This window comes from Aulostomus chinensis, chromosome 3 (assembly GCF_037954235.1).
Source record: "Aulostomus chinensis isolate RoL2024-O1b breed Wild chromosome 3, RoL_Achi_v1.0, whole genome shotgun sequence".
Lineage (NCBI taxonomy): Eukaryota > Metazoa > Chordata > Actinopteri > Syngnathiformes > Aulostomidae > Aulostomus > Aulostomus chinensis.
This window is the reverse complement of record NC_141322.1, coordinates 28,396,297-28,412,569: the sequence shown is the minus strand read 5'-3', so window position 1 is coordinate 28,412,569 and position 16,273 is coordinate 28,396,297. Positions and strand designations below refer to the sequence as shown.

The 16,273-nt window shown below is 43.2% G+C and overlaps 2 protein-coding genes and 1 long non-coding RNA gene across 3 annotated transcripts; 2 read left to right on the top strand and 1 right to left on the bottom strand.

The window, feature by feature from the left end:
- Positions 1-9,286: 9,286 nt before the first annotated feature.
- LOC147268498 (uncharacterized) lies at positions 9,287-15,287 on the bottom strand. Its single transcript, XR_015112172.1, has 3 exons — positions 13,051-15,287; positions 12,278-12,336; positions 9,287-11,998 (listed from the first exon to the last, which is right to left on the bottom strand). It is a non-coding gene; the product is annotated as an uncharacterized LOC147268498 (long non-coding RNA).
- On the top strand, positions 9,990-10,628 carry LOC147268499 (transcription factor HES-5-like). The gene is made up of 2 exons (XM_086200125.1): positions 9,990-10,091; positions 10,201-10,628. The coding sequence occupies exons 1-2, from the start codon at positions 10,029-10,031 to the stop codon at positions 10,621-10,623; spliced, it is 486 nt and encodes a 161-aa protein (XP_086056251.1). The 5' UTR covers positions 9,990-10,028; the 3' UTR covers positions 10,624-10,628.
- On the top strand, positions 13,760-15,441 carry LOC147268497 (transcription factor HES-5-like). Its single transcript, XM_086200126.1, has 2 exons — positions 13,760-13,831; positions 13,941-15,441. Exons 1-2 carry the CDS (start codon positions 13,769-13,771, stop codon positions 14,361-14,363), a joined length of 486 nt encoding a protein of 161 aa, XP_086056252.1. The 5' UTR covers positions 13,760-13,768; the 3' UTR covers positions 14,364-15,441.
- The last annotated feature ends 832 nt before the right edge of the window (positions 15,442-16,273 follow it).

Sequence of the window (16,273 nt, the reverse complement as noted above, 5' to 3'; positions counted from 1 at the left end):
GACACTGAGCGGTTTTAAAACACGTCATTCCATGTGTATGAAGAGGCAGAAAATGCTGCAATGGTTTCTGACAGTGTGTTGATGGGGTTTTTTTTCTCGCAAAAACCATCAGATAAGTCGTCAGGGAATTTCAAAAGCTACTTTGCGTGTGATTGGATGAAACATCTGTCTATCTCCGTCCAGCAAGGCCAAACTTGAATCACTCAGATCTCTGTACTGACGTAGAAGCCAAAGCCTGTCAGCAGAAAACATCGAACATCTTTTCTTTCGAGAAAAGCCTTCAGTGTCATTCTTTGTTCTCCTTACAAAGAAGAAATACTGTTATAACTGAAGCTATAGCAGCATCTACACTATCCTCTTCAGGAGCCGCCGTTGCTGTTGTTATATCAATCACATTTGAAAAATGATGTGATTTGGCAACTTTGACCCACTGAATTCTCATGCAACCTCTCCACCTGTGGAAAACAATGGTATGCTGCTGTTCATGATTGGAGTACTTTGGGGACATTCATGTTAAAGCCATGGTCCTCTTCAGCTCTGCACTTAAATGACAAGATTTAACTGATATCCATTGGCTCATCTCACTCAGAGAAACTGAAAGGATATGAAGAAAATGTTGGACTGCTCCTTTAATTAACGCGCGCGAGCGAGGGAACCTCAAACGATAGCTTTATGTGTCAACACTGTACAGCACTCTTGGCAAATGGGAGTGTCGGTGCATGATGCTTATAGTGAGAAACAAACCAACAAGGTCAGACAAGCCTGTGTTTGCGCATCATGTGTTTCATGCCACATCTTATGCTACGTTGAGTTCATGGAATATTTGGCAAAATTACAACATTTTAGGCGTGGACTGAAATCACCTAAATGGAACCACGAGATTTTAGGGAGCAATACTATGGTGTGACGTACCGGGCCGTGCACTAACACATCTCGTACGACTGCTTTTACATCAGGGCCACAGGACACAACTGTCACTGTAGCGATGCAGACAATGACAACTGAGATTTGATATTAAATCCTGAATAGTTTTTGTAGAAACTGTTTACAGCTCAAATGTCAATCGGTGGGAGATGGAACGGAAGTGATAAAACTCTTTTACACCTTTTTGATCAGGGATGGTGAGAAATGTGCTGTTTAGTTTTGCAGGGGATTTTGACCACAACTGTAATCCGTAAAAAGAGGTGCTATGAAGGTTGGGGGTGGAATTTATGCCACATATTACCTACAAGTCCCTCTGTTTTTAACTAATATCCTTGAACCCACCGTGAGCAGTTTGATAGCAGACGTTTGGAGTAGCGAGCCGGCGACTGACTTGTACTGAGCTGCTAGAACACCAACGTTGCTGGGCAGCAGCTGGCAATCAGAGAGCACCTTAATGTGTAAGTAAAAATTCCAAAGCTGCATGAGTGTATTTCTACTGGAGGCCGCACCCCTGTAGGTATTCTGGAGGACCTCGTTCAGGGTCATTTTAGGTTTCTGAAGGAGGCACTTTTTTACCAGCCCTGAAAAAAACTGCCGGGGGGGCTCAATGCTGATCAGTCTGGACCGGACTCATGAGTCCGACGTGGAACTAAGATGAATACTTTAGCGTAGTTGGTTGTGTTTCATGTTGCTCTTCTTCTGCTTGTGCGTGTCCCAGACTGGCTCAGAGGAAGTGACGGAGAGGGGGCAAGTCAGGTGACGGTTGTTAGAAATAATGTGTATTTTGCACCTCTGAATACGAGACCGCAGTTTTTTTCAGCAGGAAACTGCAGGATTCCTCATTCCAATTAGAGAAAGAACCCCAAGTGAGGAAGTTCTCATACATTGAGTGGGGTGGTTGTTATTGAGTAAGGGCATGGTGGATGTGAGATTGACCAGAGGATCCGTGCAGTGGGACCAGTTACAGTGCTGGCTTTATTGCACTGATGTAATGAAAAGAGCGCTGAGCCAGAAGGTGGTCAGTCTGAGTTCCTACTCTCACTTATGGTCACGGTTCATGACCAAAAGAACGACATCTCAGCTACAAGCGGCCAGAGTGTCTTTTTCTCAGGAGGGTGGCTCCATTAGGGATACGGTGAGAAGCTCAGTGATCCGTGAGGGACTCCTAAAGTTGCTGCTCCGCTGTGTAGAAATAAGCCAGTTGAGGTGATTCTAGATAGGATGCCACCTGGGTGCCTCTCTGGGGACGTGTTCCAGGCACGTCCAGCCGGAAGAAGGCCACGTGCCTGGTTAGAACTTCCCGCTGGCCTGGGAATGCCCTGGAGTTATTGATTCAGAGCTGGATAACGTGGTCTGAGGTCCCCCGCTGGAACTGCTACCTCCAAAGCCCCACTTCAGATTAACGGTTTCAGATGGATTGAACTGTTTTACAAAACAACATGACAATGAATCGCACCAGTGGTGAGGTGAGGAATGTTCGAGGCAATGAAAAATTAAATGAAAACTTGGTAACGTGGATCTATTGGAGGTCTACAAAAGGAGCCACGACGTTATCTTTTCAACCCTGATGTAAGTCCGTGTGCTGCAGAGCCCGAGAGGTCAGTTTGGTGCTTTTTCTGTTTCGCACCACCTGCCGAGTTCCTTTGGAAAACCAGCTGTTAACTAAGGTTGTCCCTGTTCTGCTGACGCGGTGCTACAAGGTTATTAGGATTCTTGGCCCTTCATGCCTCATCGCTCCATGTTCCCGCTGGTGTGTTTACTGTTGGCTGGATGTTTACAGATCTACCTACCCAGGTAACAGCTTACGCATGTTTACTGAAATCAACCACGATGCAATGAGTGTGTGGAGAGATGAATATGAAGAAAAAGAAGACACGCCTCAAGACAACGTTACATTAGCTTGTCTTAACGACTGCAGCATTTGTACAGTCAGGATGGACTGCGAGCAAGTCAGTAGTGTTGACAGTCCACTCTGAAATCTGACGATTCCAGGTCTGCAGTTCGGGATTAAGTGCAATAATACCTCAAGCTAGTTTTAATACAAAAATGACAAGTGTTGTGTGCGCTACCTGTCAGGTTTCCATCCAATGCAGTAACTTGTTTTTAAATCAAACGGGAAAGAAAACCACAAACCTGACAAGTCACCGCAAGTGCGCAGTCGAATCTATAGTGACAGGAGCAAAGGTTATGTACATATTTATATTATTTCTTCAATTGTTTTCAAGAGGGACCTAAGAGAACAATTTTTTGCACATCATTTTTTATACTAAACTTTTTCCCTATACCTTTCTGTACCAGGGACGGAGGCCAGTGGAACGACTGTAGATAGAACGACTGTGTGTGTGTGTGTGTGTGTGTGTGTGTTGATGTTTTCTTTAAAAACTGTCATAGTAATTTATGGAGGAAAAAAAATCAGTTTATCGTCATTGTGTTGGACATATTTCTATATTTTTCTTGTGATGGTTATAGTTTGTATGACCTTTAAAGATCTAACCTACTGATAATTTACTCAAGAGCTTGATGAAACTTTGTTTTACCATTTTTGAAAGAGTGAACACGAATTGTGAATAATTATTGTCTCTTTAAATGGCTAAATTTTACTGTTGTTTTGTGTCATTGAAACATGTACATATTGATTTTGTCAGAGAGGGCAGAGGAAGCTGGGGTTACCGAGAGGACACGCTGACACCTCCAGTGGTTTCTCATGTGATTTTTGTAGGTTTATAGCTGTGTCACGGAGGCTGTACATACAGCACTGAGATTAACATTGTAGTACTAGTGCCCTGCGTTTAACTCTCACAATATTGTTGACACTCATGGAAAGTGGTTCAGTTTGTTCTAAATGTTTAATGTGGCACCCATGAATTGAGTAGGATCACCAACGCTCACTCACTGACGCTTAAAGGAAACACTATGATATTTATTTTTTTTGGGGGGGGGGGGGGAAGGGATAAATCCTCTTGTTCTTTTTCTTCCTCCTAGTTTAATGTTTCAGTGAGATATCAGTGTCTTCTCTGTGTCCAGTAAAATTCATAAAACCAAGCTGAGCACAATGAGGAAATTGGGAGAAACTGCAAATGTGGCCCTATTTTTGTTTTATTGCAACCCGATCTCATAGAAAAACGTGAAATGGCCGACATCCCCTGACTCTTCATCGTGTGATTGCGCCGTGACGCCGTGGAAACCGTGCGAGGGAATTCGAATCCTTTAGTGGTGGAGACACAGGATCCCTGGTTCAACAACATCGTGCTCTGGGTGTAGTACCGTTTTGTAGTTTGAAAACTTAATTTCATCTTTATTACAGCTTCTAAAAATTATATTTTCATGTTGAAAAGGGGTGTTCTGTTCTGTGCCAGGTTTATAAGGCCAGGCATGAGAAAACAAATCGATGTGTTTGTCTTGCACAAGTCTCATCCGGCCCATTGGTGATGTTTCAACTTTCAGTGATTCTTAACCAAAAGTTGTTGTTGTTGTTGTTGTTTTTTTTTTTAACTTTCAGCCTTTAACAAACAAGTATCTTGAGGTCATGAATACTTTTTTTCTCTCCTGTTTTACTTCTTTGGGATTGCTAAATGCACAAAGAGAGCCACGCGTATTTAGCTTGTAGCAAATGGTGACTTTTGGCAAACAACAGTAAAGCAGCCCAATTTCAGACTCGCTCAAGTGCATCGTCTGGTTCAATCCTCATCCTCTGTGTCCAGCTGTGGGCTTGGTAATCTATAAACACTTGTATTTGTGCTAAAAACAAAGTAACTATGACCCGTCCATTGCTAGCTGTCAGCCTCAATTAGCTTCAAGCTAAATACATGTGACTTGCTTTTTCTGCATTCTGCAGTCACAAAGAAGTGAGGCAGAGATGAAAAAAAAGGCCATCTGTGAGCCATTTTTCCTCCATTTTAGTTCTTAAAATGGCCTTTTGATTTTTTTCTCAAATTAATTCTCTATATTTTGACTCAATTCTTGACAATACAATTTATTTTTGACGCGCACAAATTAGAAAAATATCTTCTCCCCTCGATGTTTCTCATCGCTGGCCCTAAACTGCAAAGCCCAGTGTTTGCTGGTAGAACTCCCAGTTTGCTCCAGACGTTCTGGTGTTTTTTAGAGCATGAACTGCGACTCCTCACGATAGCTGAACCAGGGAAATCAAGCGACCAACACCAATAGGGATTCTCGTTTCTTGGTGTTGTCTGCAACCACATAATTTGTGATTTATTTCCCGAGGTCGCCCTCTACTGGGCAGCAGAGGAAACGTTAAAAAGTGACTCACCACACAGGCTGAGGGTGGAACTGCACGGCTGTTTCCATGGTTATGCTGATACTTTGCTCACAGTCACCAGTGATGGCTGATACATCTGAGGTGGTGCTTGTCAGGAGCAGTTTACACAAGATGGGATAAACTGTATCTATGACAACTGCATGCATGCCAGGCTTGACAAACAAGCTTTTTGCAGTTTGAACAGAGATTTTTGCTCTTTGGGTTGAGCGAGGCCAACAGTTTGCCCCTGCGCCTGGTCTTTGTGCTCAGCTACGCTAAAGACACAGTGAGCACAGAGGAAAAAGAAAAATACAATATCAATCTTCCTGACTGACGCTGGAGGAGAGAAGGAAAAATAGAAGATTTAAAAGAACCTATTTGTTTAAACACTTTCAGAGAGAAAAACACTGAATCCAATCTCCACCTTGTGTTAACACTGTCCTCTCTCTCTCTCTCTCTCTCTCTCTCTCTGAGATGTGACTCAAACAGTCTGAATAATGGATGACGAAGAGAGATTTTTCTCCTTCCCACTTGCCCCCTTCACTCTCTTTGCTTACGTTACACAAGGACACGGAAAGCTGAAAATAGCGCTGCTGTCCTCATGTGATGTGAAATTAAAAGCACACTGGAGCGGAGATGCTTGCTGCTGGGGAACTCAACACTTGTTTTGCTCCATCTGACAATCCCTCCATCCAGCCTGCAACACCACCACCTCCATCTGTCCGTGCAAAGGTACTTTTCACTTTAGCAAGCTTTTTAGAATATGATGTACATGTGATTGTAATAAAGAGATTTTAATTAGCTATGACATAGCGGCTTTGCGTTTTCATTGGTGTATTCACAACACGTGGCTGACATGAAACCTGAGGACTTTAAAGTCATTCACACCTGGTTTGAACAAATGAATTCATGTATTATGATTATGACTGTAAATGACATCCTGACTATCTATCTATCTATCTATCTATCTATCTATCTATCTATCAGTCTGGCTGCTAATTTATCATAGACTTATCAATACTTGCATTTATGTTGTCTGTGCAAAAGACTCAGATGCCTACAGCGTTTAATTTGTTTATTTTCTGGTAAAGTTTATCATTTCAGGGCCCTGATGTCATTTTGGATAGTAAAGTATTTTGAAACTGTAAAATATACTGCGTCCATGACATATCTTTGTCATGCATTTTTCATAATTACATTTTGGGGATTATGACAAGAGAGCGGCAGCACGGTGGTGCAGTGGTCAGCACTGCCGCCTCACAGCAAGAAGGTTCCAGGTTCGAGCCCCGGCTGGAGCACGGGGTCTCTCTGTGTGAGTCTGCATGTTCTCCCTGTTCCTGCGTGGGTTCTCTCTGGTACTCCAGCTTCCTCCCACAGTCCAAAGACATCAAGAGGGACCAGGTTAATCCAGACTCTAAATTGACTGTAGGTGTTGCTGGGAGAGCCAATGGTTGTCTATCTCTATGTGTTGGCCCTGTGATGGACTGGTGACCTGTCCAGGCTGAACCCCACCTCTCGCCCGAAGGCTGCTGGGATAGGCTCCACCCCCGTGACCCTTAACAAGATAGGTGGATGAAAAAAGATGGATGGATCGATAGATTATTGCAAGATGAAAAATGGCTGATATATCGATTTACCTCCTAATATTGGAACCTGCATCAGCCTAAAAAAAAAAAGAAACAATCCAGGATCTGTCAAGTACTCACAAACAGCTGTCTTGAGTTTTTCCCTCCAGAATGGAGAAAGAACCAGCCACGTTCCCTCGCAGCAGCGCTGTACCGTGCCTGAGTTTGTGGATTACTGAGCACACGGCTGGACAAAGGCACAGTGGATGAAATAGGACGATGCACTTGAGAACATATTAGGTGGCATTTTTTGGGAAGATTTGCTGTTTTGTTTATTTTTTGTTGCTGTTAGCTGTTGTTAGCCGTCAGTTGCCATTAGCATCAGGCAAAGTATGGCTGTGTGTGGCCGGCCCTTTGCACATTCTGGAGTCACAAAGAACTGAAAGAAAGAAAACACACCCTTTAATGAATTATCACATGAACTCACACAATTCTGCAGGTGTGCAGGAGAGATCAACGCAAAGTTTAAAGACAATCCGTCAATGTGACCTCTGAGGTTTCGCATAACAAAAACGACAACCGACTCAGAACTTTGAGTGTGCATCTCACGACGCCATGAATCTAAATCCATTTTCTAAAGGAAACAGTGATTTGGTGCAATGTGATTCAGCCCTGGAACGAGACACAACAATGCAAAAGGAAAAGTGTGAATCTCTACATTTCACTTTTGTTCTGTAGTTCTGCTATTTGTTTCGAGGCGAAATCCTCAACGAAAGCTGTCACAAGGAGACAAAGACAGACATGACAGTGGTGCCAACATCGTATCAGGAATCTCAGGAGCAGCACGATGATATCCTGGAAATTTGTAGAGGAGCGTTTCGTGAGATACGACGCTGTTTGACGTGAAGAGCGCTGCGGTTTTTGTGTGAAGGAACATTTTGGCGCTGTTACACCGCTGTGAAGGTGTTAGGCTGGATTTTCAACATTCATCCAGCGGCTTCTTCTGCTCTGTTTCACCAAGTCTTGGCAGTGTAGGGGGACAGCGAAGAAAGCTCCCAACAGTCGCTGCTCACCCCAGCCTTTCACCCCAGCCTTTCACGTTACTCTTTGACACAAAGACCTTACCCGTAGCTTCTCTTGCAGGTTACTCATGAATAAATAAACACAATTTTCACAAAAATAATCTTTTTTTTTCAAATTTTTTTTGGTCTTCAAAGTTTGTGCCAAATACACGTTTGTACAGCAAATGTTTAACTAGACAGGTGTAAAGCAAACAATTGATTTTTTCTCTCAAAAAATTCCACCAAAACTGCGCGAGCTTCTGTAGTCTAGTAATAATATTTGCCTTTGATTTGGGTCTTTTAATATCTGATGGATTTGTAATCAGCAGCTCACATGTAAGTTACGAGGGGGAAACAAGCATGGAAACACAATACAAATGGATTTTCTTCAGCCAGTGAGGTCAGACACTGGATCTAATGATATGCATCATGAGACACACTTCCATTGTTCCTCCAGTGAAAGGAGAGAGTGTGGGAAACCAGAGGGAACTCACTCACAGAGCCCAGTGGGACAAAAGATCCAGACCTTTGCCCTCAGGACTCTCATTCACTGAGACGCTCACTGCCGCACTGGAAAACTTCTGTTTCAACTTTATACTTAAAATCTTTAAATACCTTAAACAGGTATTCGATTATAACTTTTACTTGAAAAAAAACAACAACAATTTATTCAAATATATGGCCATTTCCTAATGTCAAAGTTCAGCCCAGTCATTTTCTCTCAGTTAGAGTCAGTATTTATTTATAGAAATGACATCACATTCAGGTATTCAAAACATCTTGGCGATGTCGCATTAATGACTTTCCTTCAAATAAAATCATTGTTTAAAAAAATGGTGGTGACTTTTTGCTGATTGGCTCAGTGCAATGTTAAGAAATGTCACTGACGCACCAGGATCCTCTCATCAAACGTTTCTGCACTTGTATTTTGAGGACTGAAGGTCTGTGAATGCGTTTGAAATTTGCTCCTGGTGAGTTAAAAAGTAAAAGGAAGAAGAATGAAGAGGTCCATTTGGGTTGAAGCACATCAAGATTGACTGTAATTGACAAAGTGTGGGAAAGCAAAGCTCTGGAGAGCAAAGTTGACAGTGATTAGCAGCCTCAAGCCCACCAGCAGCCACTAACTCTCCAAAGGGATTTGGCACACTTCAGGAAACAGCTGCTTCAACCTCCCACCCTCTTGTGTGGAGCTGAAGTTTGAATGAAACGTTGATTTGGACAAAGTTTTCCTGGATATTCCAGACATACCAGGGTGACTGGAAGCTGACAGATGAGAAGAAATCAACATTTTGATATTTGACGTTAAACTGCTGATTACGATTTGAAATGTAAGAAGCTGCCAGAACCAGCCAATGGGGTGCTTTCCCTCCAGATGGTTGGTGACGTGATGCTGTGTTTCTATAACAACACACAGGCAGCATCTGTCACTGAAGTCCCTTTGTGGTTCATTGACCAGCGAACAGAGAGTGAGGGTGGGAAACTGACTTCTGCCTTCTACTCACACTGAGGCACGTGTCAAGAGACTCTGCTGCATCTGGACGGAGGTCACATCATCGTCTGGACTTTATTTCACATTCCATCACTCCATAGCAGAGTTGCTGACACTTCCAAGCTGATTCCTCAGTTCACAGTTGGAAGATTAAGAAAAAGATAAAGATTTAACAAAAAATATATCAAAAACAAAAGTTTCAAATGAAAATAATAGACCCCAGATTAAAATTCACACAATGAAGATAAAAGGTTGAAGTTTTACTGATTACATTCACAAAACCATGACAAAGAACGGATTTCCACTTTGGTTCCATATTTAATTCTGTTCTGAGTGTAATTCTAACATTGCAGCATCACTGTTACTCTGTCAGGGGTGTGATGGGGTGATGAGCGTGTGCTCAGTCAGAGTGACTGATCCCAGTATCAGGCAGCAGATCTGCTCTCTCCAGGGTCACTACTTTCCCAGATTCACTCACAGCTCTGTGACCCCCCCTCAGTCCACCACCTGGTCCCCTGAGATCTAACTATTGTCCCCCAGGCAATAACAGCATTAGGCATGTTGCATCCTCTTTTGTCTCTCCCAGCTCTCTGATTGGCTGAGACTGTGAGAAAGTCCAGCCACACCGCGACCCACACATTGATATGGAGATGTGGGACTATAAATAGGAGGGAAGAAGCCAGCAGAGATCAGATTCTCTCTCCAGACCTCTGCAGCACACAGATCCAGCCATGGCACCTACAGTCACTGCAGCAATGACCAGTTCTCAGGACCATCTGACTCTCACCCACAAGGTACATTCAGCATTCACTTACCGCTTGTTACTTCATCACAAGTTGTCTTTTCCACGCTGACGTGAGACTCAGAGTAAGATTGTTAATGGCTGTGTTGTTCCCCCTGCAGCTCAGGAAGCCTCTGGTGGAGAAGTTACGCAGAGAGCGAATCAACAGCAGCATCGAGCAGCTCAAGTCTCTCCTGGGTCCAGAGTTCCTCAAACAGCAGCCAGACTCCAAGCTGGAGAAAGCAGACATCCTGGAGATGACCGTTTGCTTCATGACACAACTGCAACAACAGCATCCAGCTGTGGGCTCAGAGCCTGTCAATCAGGGTTACTCCAGGTGTGTCCAAGAGGTGGCGCACTTCCTGTCCAGGGAGGAGGTGAAGACACAGTCCCAGAGAAGCCTGCTGAGCCACTTCCACAAGCTGCAGTCTTCCTCTGATGAGAGCCTGAGAGAGGCTGACTTCTCCCCTCTGGGCTCTCCAGTCCAGACCAGCATCACCAAAGAGAGGAGTTCAGTCAGCAGCGCCCTCTGGAGGCCGTGGTAGACACACGCAGACTGAAGCCTCCAGCAGACACTGACAGGACCACGCTGGTCCAAGATTACTGGACTGATTTCTCTGAAATTGAAATCACTTGTTCTTCTGTTTGTACACAAGTTGGACTTTTGTCTGAATTTGAAGAATGGTGCAAGATGATGTTTCCAAAGGAAATTACAGGAAAATATCTTTCATGTTAAGAAAGAGAACATCTTGTCATGCATGTTGCATGAATCCCATCTGATTGTGTCAGCAATTGTTCTTGTAGCTCTGTCTTCTTCTGCACTGGTAGAATATAAGGCTATGATAACTTTAGTTATCTTGTAATTGGTGTTGATCACGTTGATCCTTCTTATTGACGTATTGTTCATGTTTCCTAACCTGACTTTAATCCCTTGGATTACTAAAATCTGATCTGTTGTAAGATCCAAACATTTCCTTCCTGAAGGATTTCCTCCTTCTCCTTCCATCATGATTATGATTGTTGTTATCCAAATGTCCAGCTGTTTGATTTATTTGAATCATTCTGATGACGTATTTTTTGATTGTCCTTTCATGGACTTTTATTCACTTTCCTTCACATGAAGGGATTCTTCTGAACTGATCTGTTTTAAGATCGACGTGTTCCTTCTTTTCCTGTTCAAGCTGATTCATGTCTCACTGTTGAGGTTTCAGGTGATGATGTCATTCTGACATCACGGGAGAGATTTTGCTTTCTTATTTGTAAGAAGTATGTGATCAGTTGTGAGGTCAAAGCCTGAGTACTGTGTACTCCAGTGGTGTCAATCATGTGTCTTTCATAAAGACAGTTGTTCCTTCACTCTCTCTGAGTGCAGTGGGTCTTGTCGAACTCTACAAGTTGTTGTTGTGATGTATCATCACCTCTGTAGGAGCTCACTAACTTGATGCAGCTCATCAATAAACCAACACTGCCTGGTGAAAATTCTCTCTCACTGTTTTCCTCTTTGTACTCACAAGAACTTTTCTGACTCACATTACTGTTCTGGACTTCAGTTCAAAAATATGACACTTAATTTAAATTCACACATGAAGTTTGTGAGTTGATTGTAGCCAAAGGTGAGATTCTTGAGGCTCCACTATCAGGAGATTTGATGAGGTCCTTGATTTCATGCCGGAGGTGAAAACATCAAACCGGTTCATTTATATCTTGATCAATAATCAATAGCTTGTATCCAGTAGACATCTAATGATACCCATCATGAGACACACTTCTATTGTTCCTCCAGTGAAAGGAGAGAGTGTGGGAAACCAGAGGAAACTCACTCACAGAGCCCAGTGGGACAAAAGATCCAGACCTCTGCCCTCAGGACTCTGGTTCACTGAGACTCCACGGAGCCCTGCAGCCGCCACAGAGAGGAACCTGCTTTTGATGACACAGAGAGAAAAAAAATACAGATATTTTTAGGTTACGGGATTAAAGTCGTTCCATCAGTTTAGCGATTTCATATTTTTGAACAAATTATAATATGTGGCCACAAAGAACACGATTTTTTAAATTATTTTCTTCTGCAACCTGAAAAAAGGCCTCACATTTTCTCTTCATGGCCTCAAAGGACCCTGGATTACAAATCTAAAAATATCCAGTTTGAACTTTCAATAACTTTACATTTTAAAGACATTTACACATGAAGCAGATACTGACCTGCACTGCTGTATCTGTCATTTCTGTAACACTTCAGAAAGACAGTCTTCTGGCTCCCCCTGGAAATGAAAGCATTGTTCCATGAATTTGGCTGAATTTCTCAGGTCAAACTCAGTGAAGGCAGGTTATATTTACATTCCCGGATGATCATATTCTCAGACTGGGATTGAATCGCCAGGAATTTCCAGTACTTTTCTTCTGAATGTCTGTGGCTGAATTACATCTTGTTGAGTTGAGAGGAAGAAAAACTGAATGGCTGTCGTGTTTGGTGAGCAACAGTCGAAGAAATAAATCGCAATCAAGACCTTTTTTTTCATGAAAAGTGTGGGAAAGCAAAGCTCTGGAGAGCAAAGTTGACAGTGATTAGCAGCCTCAAGCCCACCAGCAGCCACTAACTCTCCAAAGGGATTTGGCACACTTCAGGAAACAGCTGCTTCAACCTCCCACCCTCTTGTGTGGAGCTGAAGTTTGAATGAAAAGTTGATTTGGTCAAAGTTTTCCTGGATATTCCAGACATACCAGGGTGACTGGAAGCTGACAGATGAGAAGAAATCAACATTTTGATATTTGACGTTAAACTGTTGATTACGATTTGAAATGTAAGAAGCTGCCAGAACCAGCCAATGGGGTGCTTTCCCTCCAGATGGTTGGTGACGTGATGCTGTGTTTCTATAACAACACACAGGCAGCATCTGTCACTGAAGTCCCTTTGTGGTTCATTGACCAGCGTACAGAGAGTGAGGGTGGGAAACTGACTTCTGCCTTCTACTCACACTGAGGCACGTGTCAAGAGACTCTGCTGCATCTGGACGGAGGTCACATCATCGTCTGGACTTTACTTCACATTCCATCACTCCATAGCAGAGTTGCTGACACTTCCAAGCTGATTCCTCAGTTCACAGTTGGAAGATTAAGAAAAAGATAAAGATTTAACAAAAAATATATCAAAAACAAAAGTTTCAAATGAAAATAATAGACCCCAGATTAAAATTCACACAATGAAGATAAAAGGTTGAAGTTTTACTGATTACATTCACAAAACCATGACAAAGAATGGATTTCCACTTTGGTTCCATATTTAATTCTGTTCTGAGTGTAATTCTAACATTGCAGCATCACTGTTACTCTGTCAGGGGTGTGATGGGGTGATGAGCGTGTGCTCAGTCAGAGTGACTGATCCCAGCATCAGGCAGCAGATCTGCTCTCTCCAGGGTCACTACTTTCCCAGATTCACTCACAGCTCTGTGACCCCCCCTCAGTCCACCACCTGGTCCCCTGAGATCTAACTATTGTCCCCCAGGCAATAACAGCATTAGGCATGTTGCATCCTCTTTTGTCTCTCCCAGCTCTCTGATTGGCTGAGACTGTGAGAAAGTCCAGCCACACCGCGACCCACACATTGATATGGAGATGTGGGACTATAAATAGGAGGGAAGAAGCCAGCAGAGATCAGATTCTCTCTCCAGACCTCTGCAGCACACAGATCCAGCCATGGCACCTACAGTCACTGCAGCAGTGACCAGTTCTCAGGAGCATCTGACTCTCACCCACAAGGTACATTCAGCATTCACTTACCGCTTGTTACTTCATCACAAGTTGTCTTTTCCACGCTGACGTGAGACTCAGAGTAAGATTGTTAATGGCTGTGTTGTTCCTCCTGCAGCTCAGGAAGCCTCTGGTGGAGAAGTTACGCAGAGAGCGAATCAACAGCAGCATCGAGCAGCTCAAGTCTCTCCTGGGTCCAGAGTTCCTCAAACAGCAGCCAGACTCCAAGCTGGAGAAAGCAGACATCCTGGAGATGACCGTTTGCTTCATGACACAACTGCAACAACAGCATCCAACTGTGGGCTCAGTGCCTGTCAATCAGGGTTACTCCAGGTGTGTCCAAGAGGTGGCGCACTTCCTGTCCAGGGAGGAGGTGAAGACACAGTCCCAGAGAAGCCTGCTGAGCCACTTCCACAAGCTGCAGTCTTCCTCTGATGAGAGCCTGAGAGAGGCTGACTTCTCCCCTCTGGGCTCTCCAGTCCAGACCAGCATCACCAAAGAGAGGAGTTCAGTCAGCAGCGCCCTCTGGAGGCCGTGGTAGACACACGCAGACTGAAGCCTCCAGCAGACACTGACAGGACCACGCTGGTCCAAGATTACTGGACTGATTTCTCTGAAATTGAAATCACTTGTTCTTCTGTTTGTACACAAGTTGGACTTTTGTCTGAATTTGAAGAATGGTGCAAGATGATGTTTCCAAAGGAAATTACAGGAAAATATCTTTCATGTTAAGAAAGAGAACATCTTGTCATGCATGTTGCATGAATCCCATCTGATTGTGTCAGCAATTGTTCTTGTAGCTCTGTCTTCTTCTGCACTGGTAGAATATAAGGCTATGATAACTTTAGTTATCTTGTGATTGGTGTTGATCACGTTGATCCTTCTTATTGACGCATTGTTCATGTTTCCTAGACTGACTTTAATCCCTTGGATTACTAAAATCTGATCTGTTGTAAGATCCAAACATTTCCTTCCTGAAGGATTTCCTCCTTCTCCTTCCATCATGATTATGATTGTTGTTATCCAAATGTTCAGCTGTTTGATTTATTTGAATCATTCTGATGACGTATTTTTTGATTGTCCTTTCATGGACTTTTATTCACTTTCCTTCACATGAAGGGATTCTTCTAAACTGATCTGTTTTAAGATCGACGTGTTCCTTCTTTTCCTGTTCAAGCTGATTCATGTCTCACTGTTGAGGTTTCAGGTGATGATGTCATTCTGACATCACGGGAGAGATTTTGCTTTCTTATTTGTAAGAAGTATGTGATCAGTTGTGAGGTCAAAGCCTGAGTACTGTGTACTCCAGTGGTGTCAATCATGTGTCTTTCATAAAGACAGTTGTTCCTTCACTCTCTCTGAGTGCAGTGGGTCTTGTCGAACTCTACAAGTTGTTGTTGTGATGTATCATCACCTCTGTAGGAGCTCACTAACTTGATGCAGCTCATCAATAAACCAACACTGCCTGGTGAGAAACGTCTTCCCTGTTGTTGCTGCTGTGGTTCATCGTCTCTTGAATGATGACAAGGAAACTTTCTCTCTTTATTCTAATCAGTTTATTGAAATAGAATAGAATAGAATAGAATGCCTTTATTGTCATTATACCAGGTACAGAGAGATGCAACGCTGCTCCTTAGGATGTGCACATATAAATAGATAAATATACATAGACACATATTTACACTACTACACCTACTATAGGACTAATACTGACATAACTGTACATAGACTCTGCAAAGACATAAGGACACATACTTATACATATAAGGAATATACATAGACTGTACAACTGTAAACAGGCTTGTTCAAGTCCCACTGTGGATACATGTGGGAGTGGATAGCAGCTTTAGGTGGTGCTGTGGTGCATCTCGGTGCACAGGCACATTCTAGTACCAGATTCAAGGTGGCTGTGTCATCAACAGATTGAGGTGACTTAGCATTTGCAGTGCAAACATGGCAGAACAGTCCTGGTGATGGTGCAAAACATACAGAGCTACTTATACAGTTCAGTCTTCATCCTGAGCTGGTTTTGCGTAGGAGGCTGGCAGATTTAGTGGTGGAAAAGATAGTGCCGGTAATTGTGCGGAGGCACTTCAGTTCCTTAGTGCAGGCTTGCGTTGAGCATGGTGACAGCTTTGGGAAAGAAGCTGTCCCTGAGTCTGTTTGTCTTTGCTGGGATGGACGTGTAGCGCCTGCCAGAGGGCAACAGGTTGAACAGGTAGCAGCTGTGATTGATCAGTGAGTGAGAATCAAGAACCTCTCCAGTCATGTGACATAATTACCACACATGTTTTCATTCAAAGCTTAATTCTGTTTGATCAGATATTGGAAGTAACTACATCCACTTACTTCCGTTGAGTTTATCAAGACAAGAAGCCAACAGACCGAATCTAAACCTCAGCTTTGTTGCAGCATCGTTGTTGTACACTTGTTTATCAACAACTCACTGAC

Bases quoted from the DNA above. Each gene is read 5' to 3' on its own strand.
- LOC147268497 (XM_086200126.1), top strand. From the start codon at position 13,769: ATGGCACCTACAGTCACTGCAGCAGTGACCAGTTCTCAGGAGCATCTG. The intron at 13,832-13,940 runs GTACATTCAGCA...TTCCTCCTGCAG, and splicing joins ATCTGACTCTCACCCACAAG to CTCAGGAAGCCTCTGGTGGA.
- LOC147268499 (XM_086200125.1), top strand. From the start codon at position 10,029: ATGGCACCTACAGTCACTGCAGCAATGACCAGTTCTCAGGACCATCTG. The intron at 10,092-10,200 runs GTACATTCAGCA...TTCCCCCTGCAG, and splicing joins ATCTGACTCTCACCCACAAG to CTCAGGAAGCCTCTGGTGGA.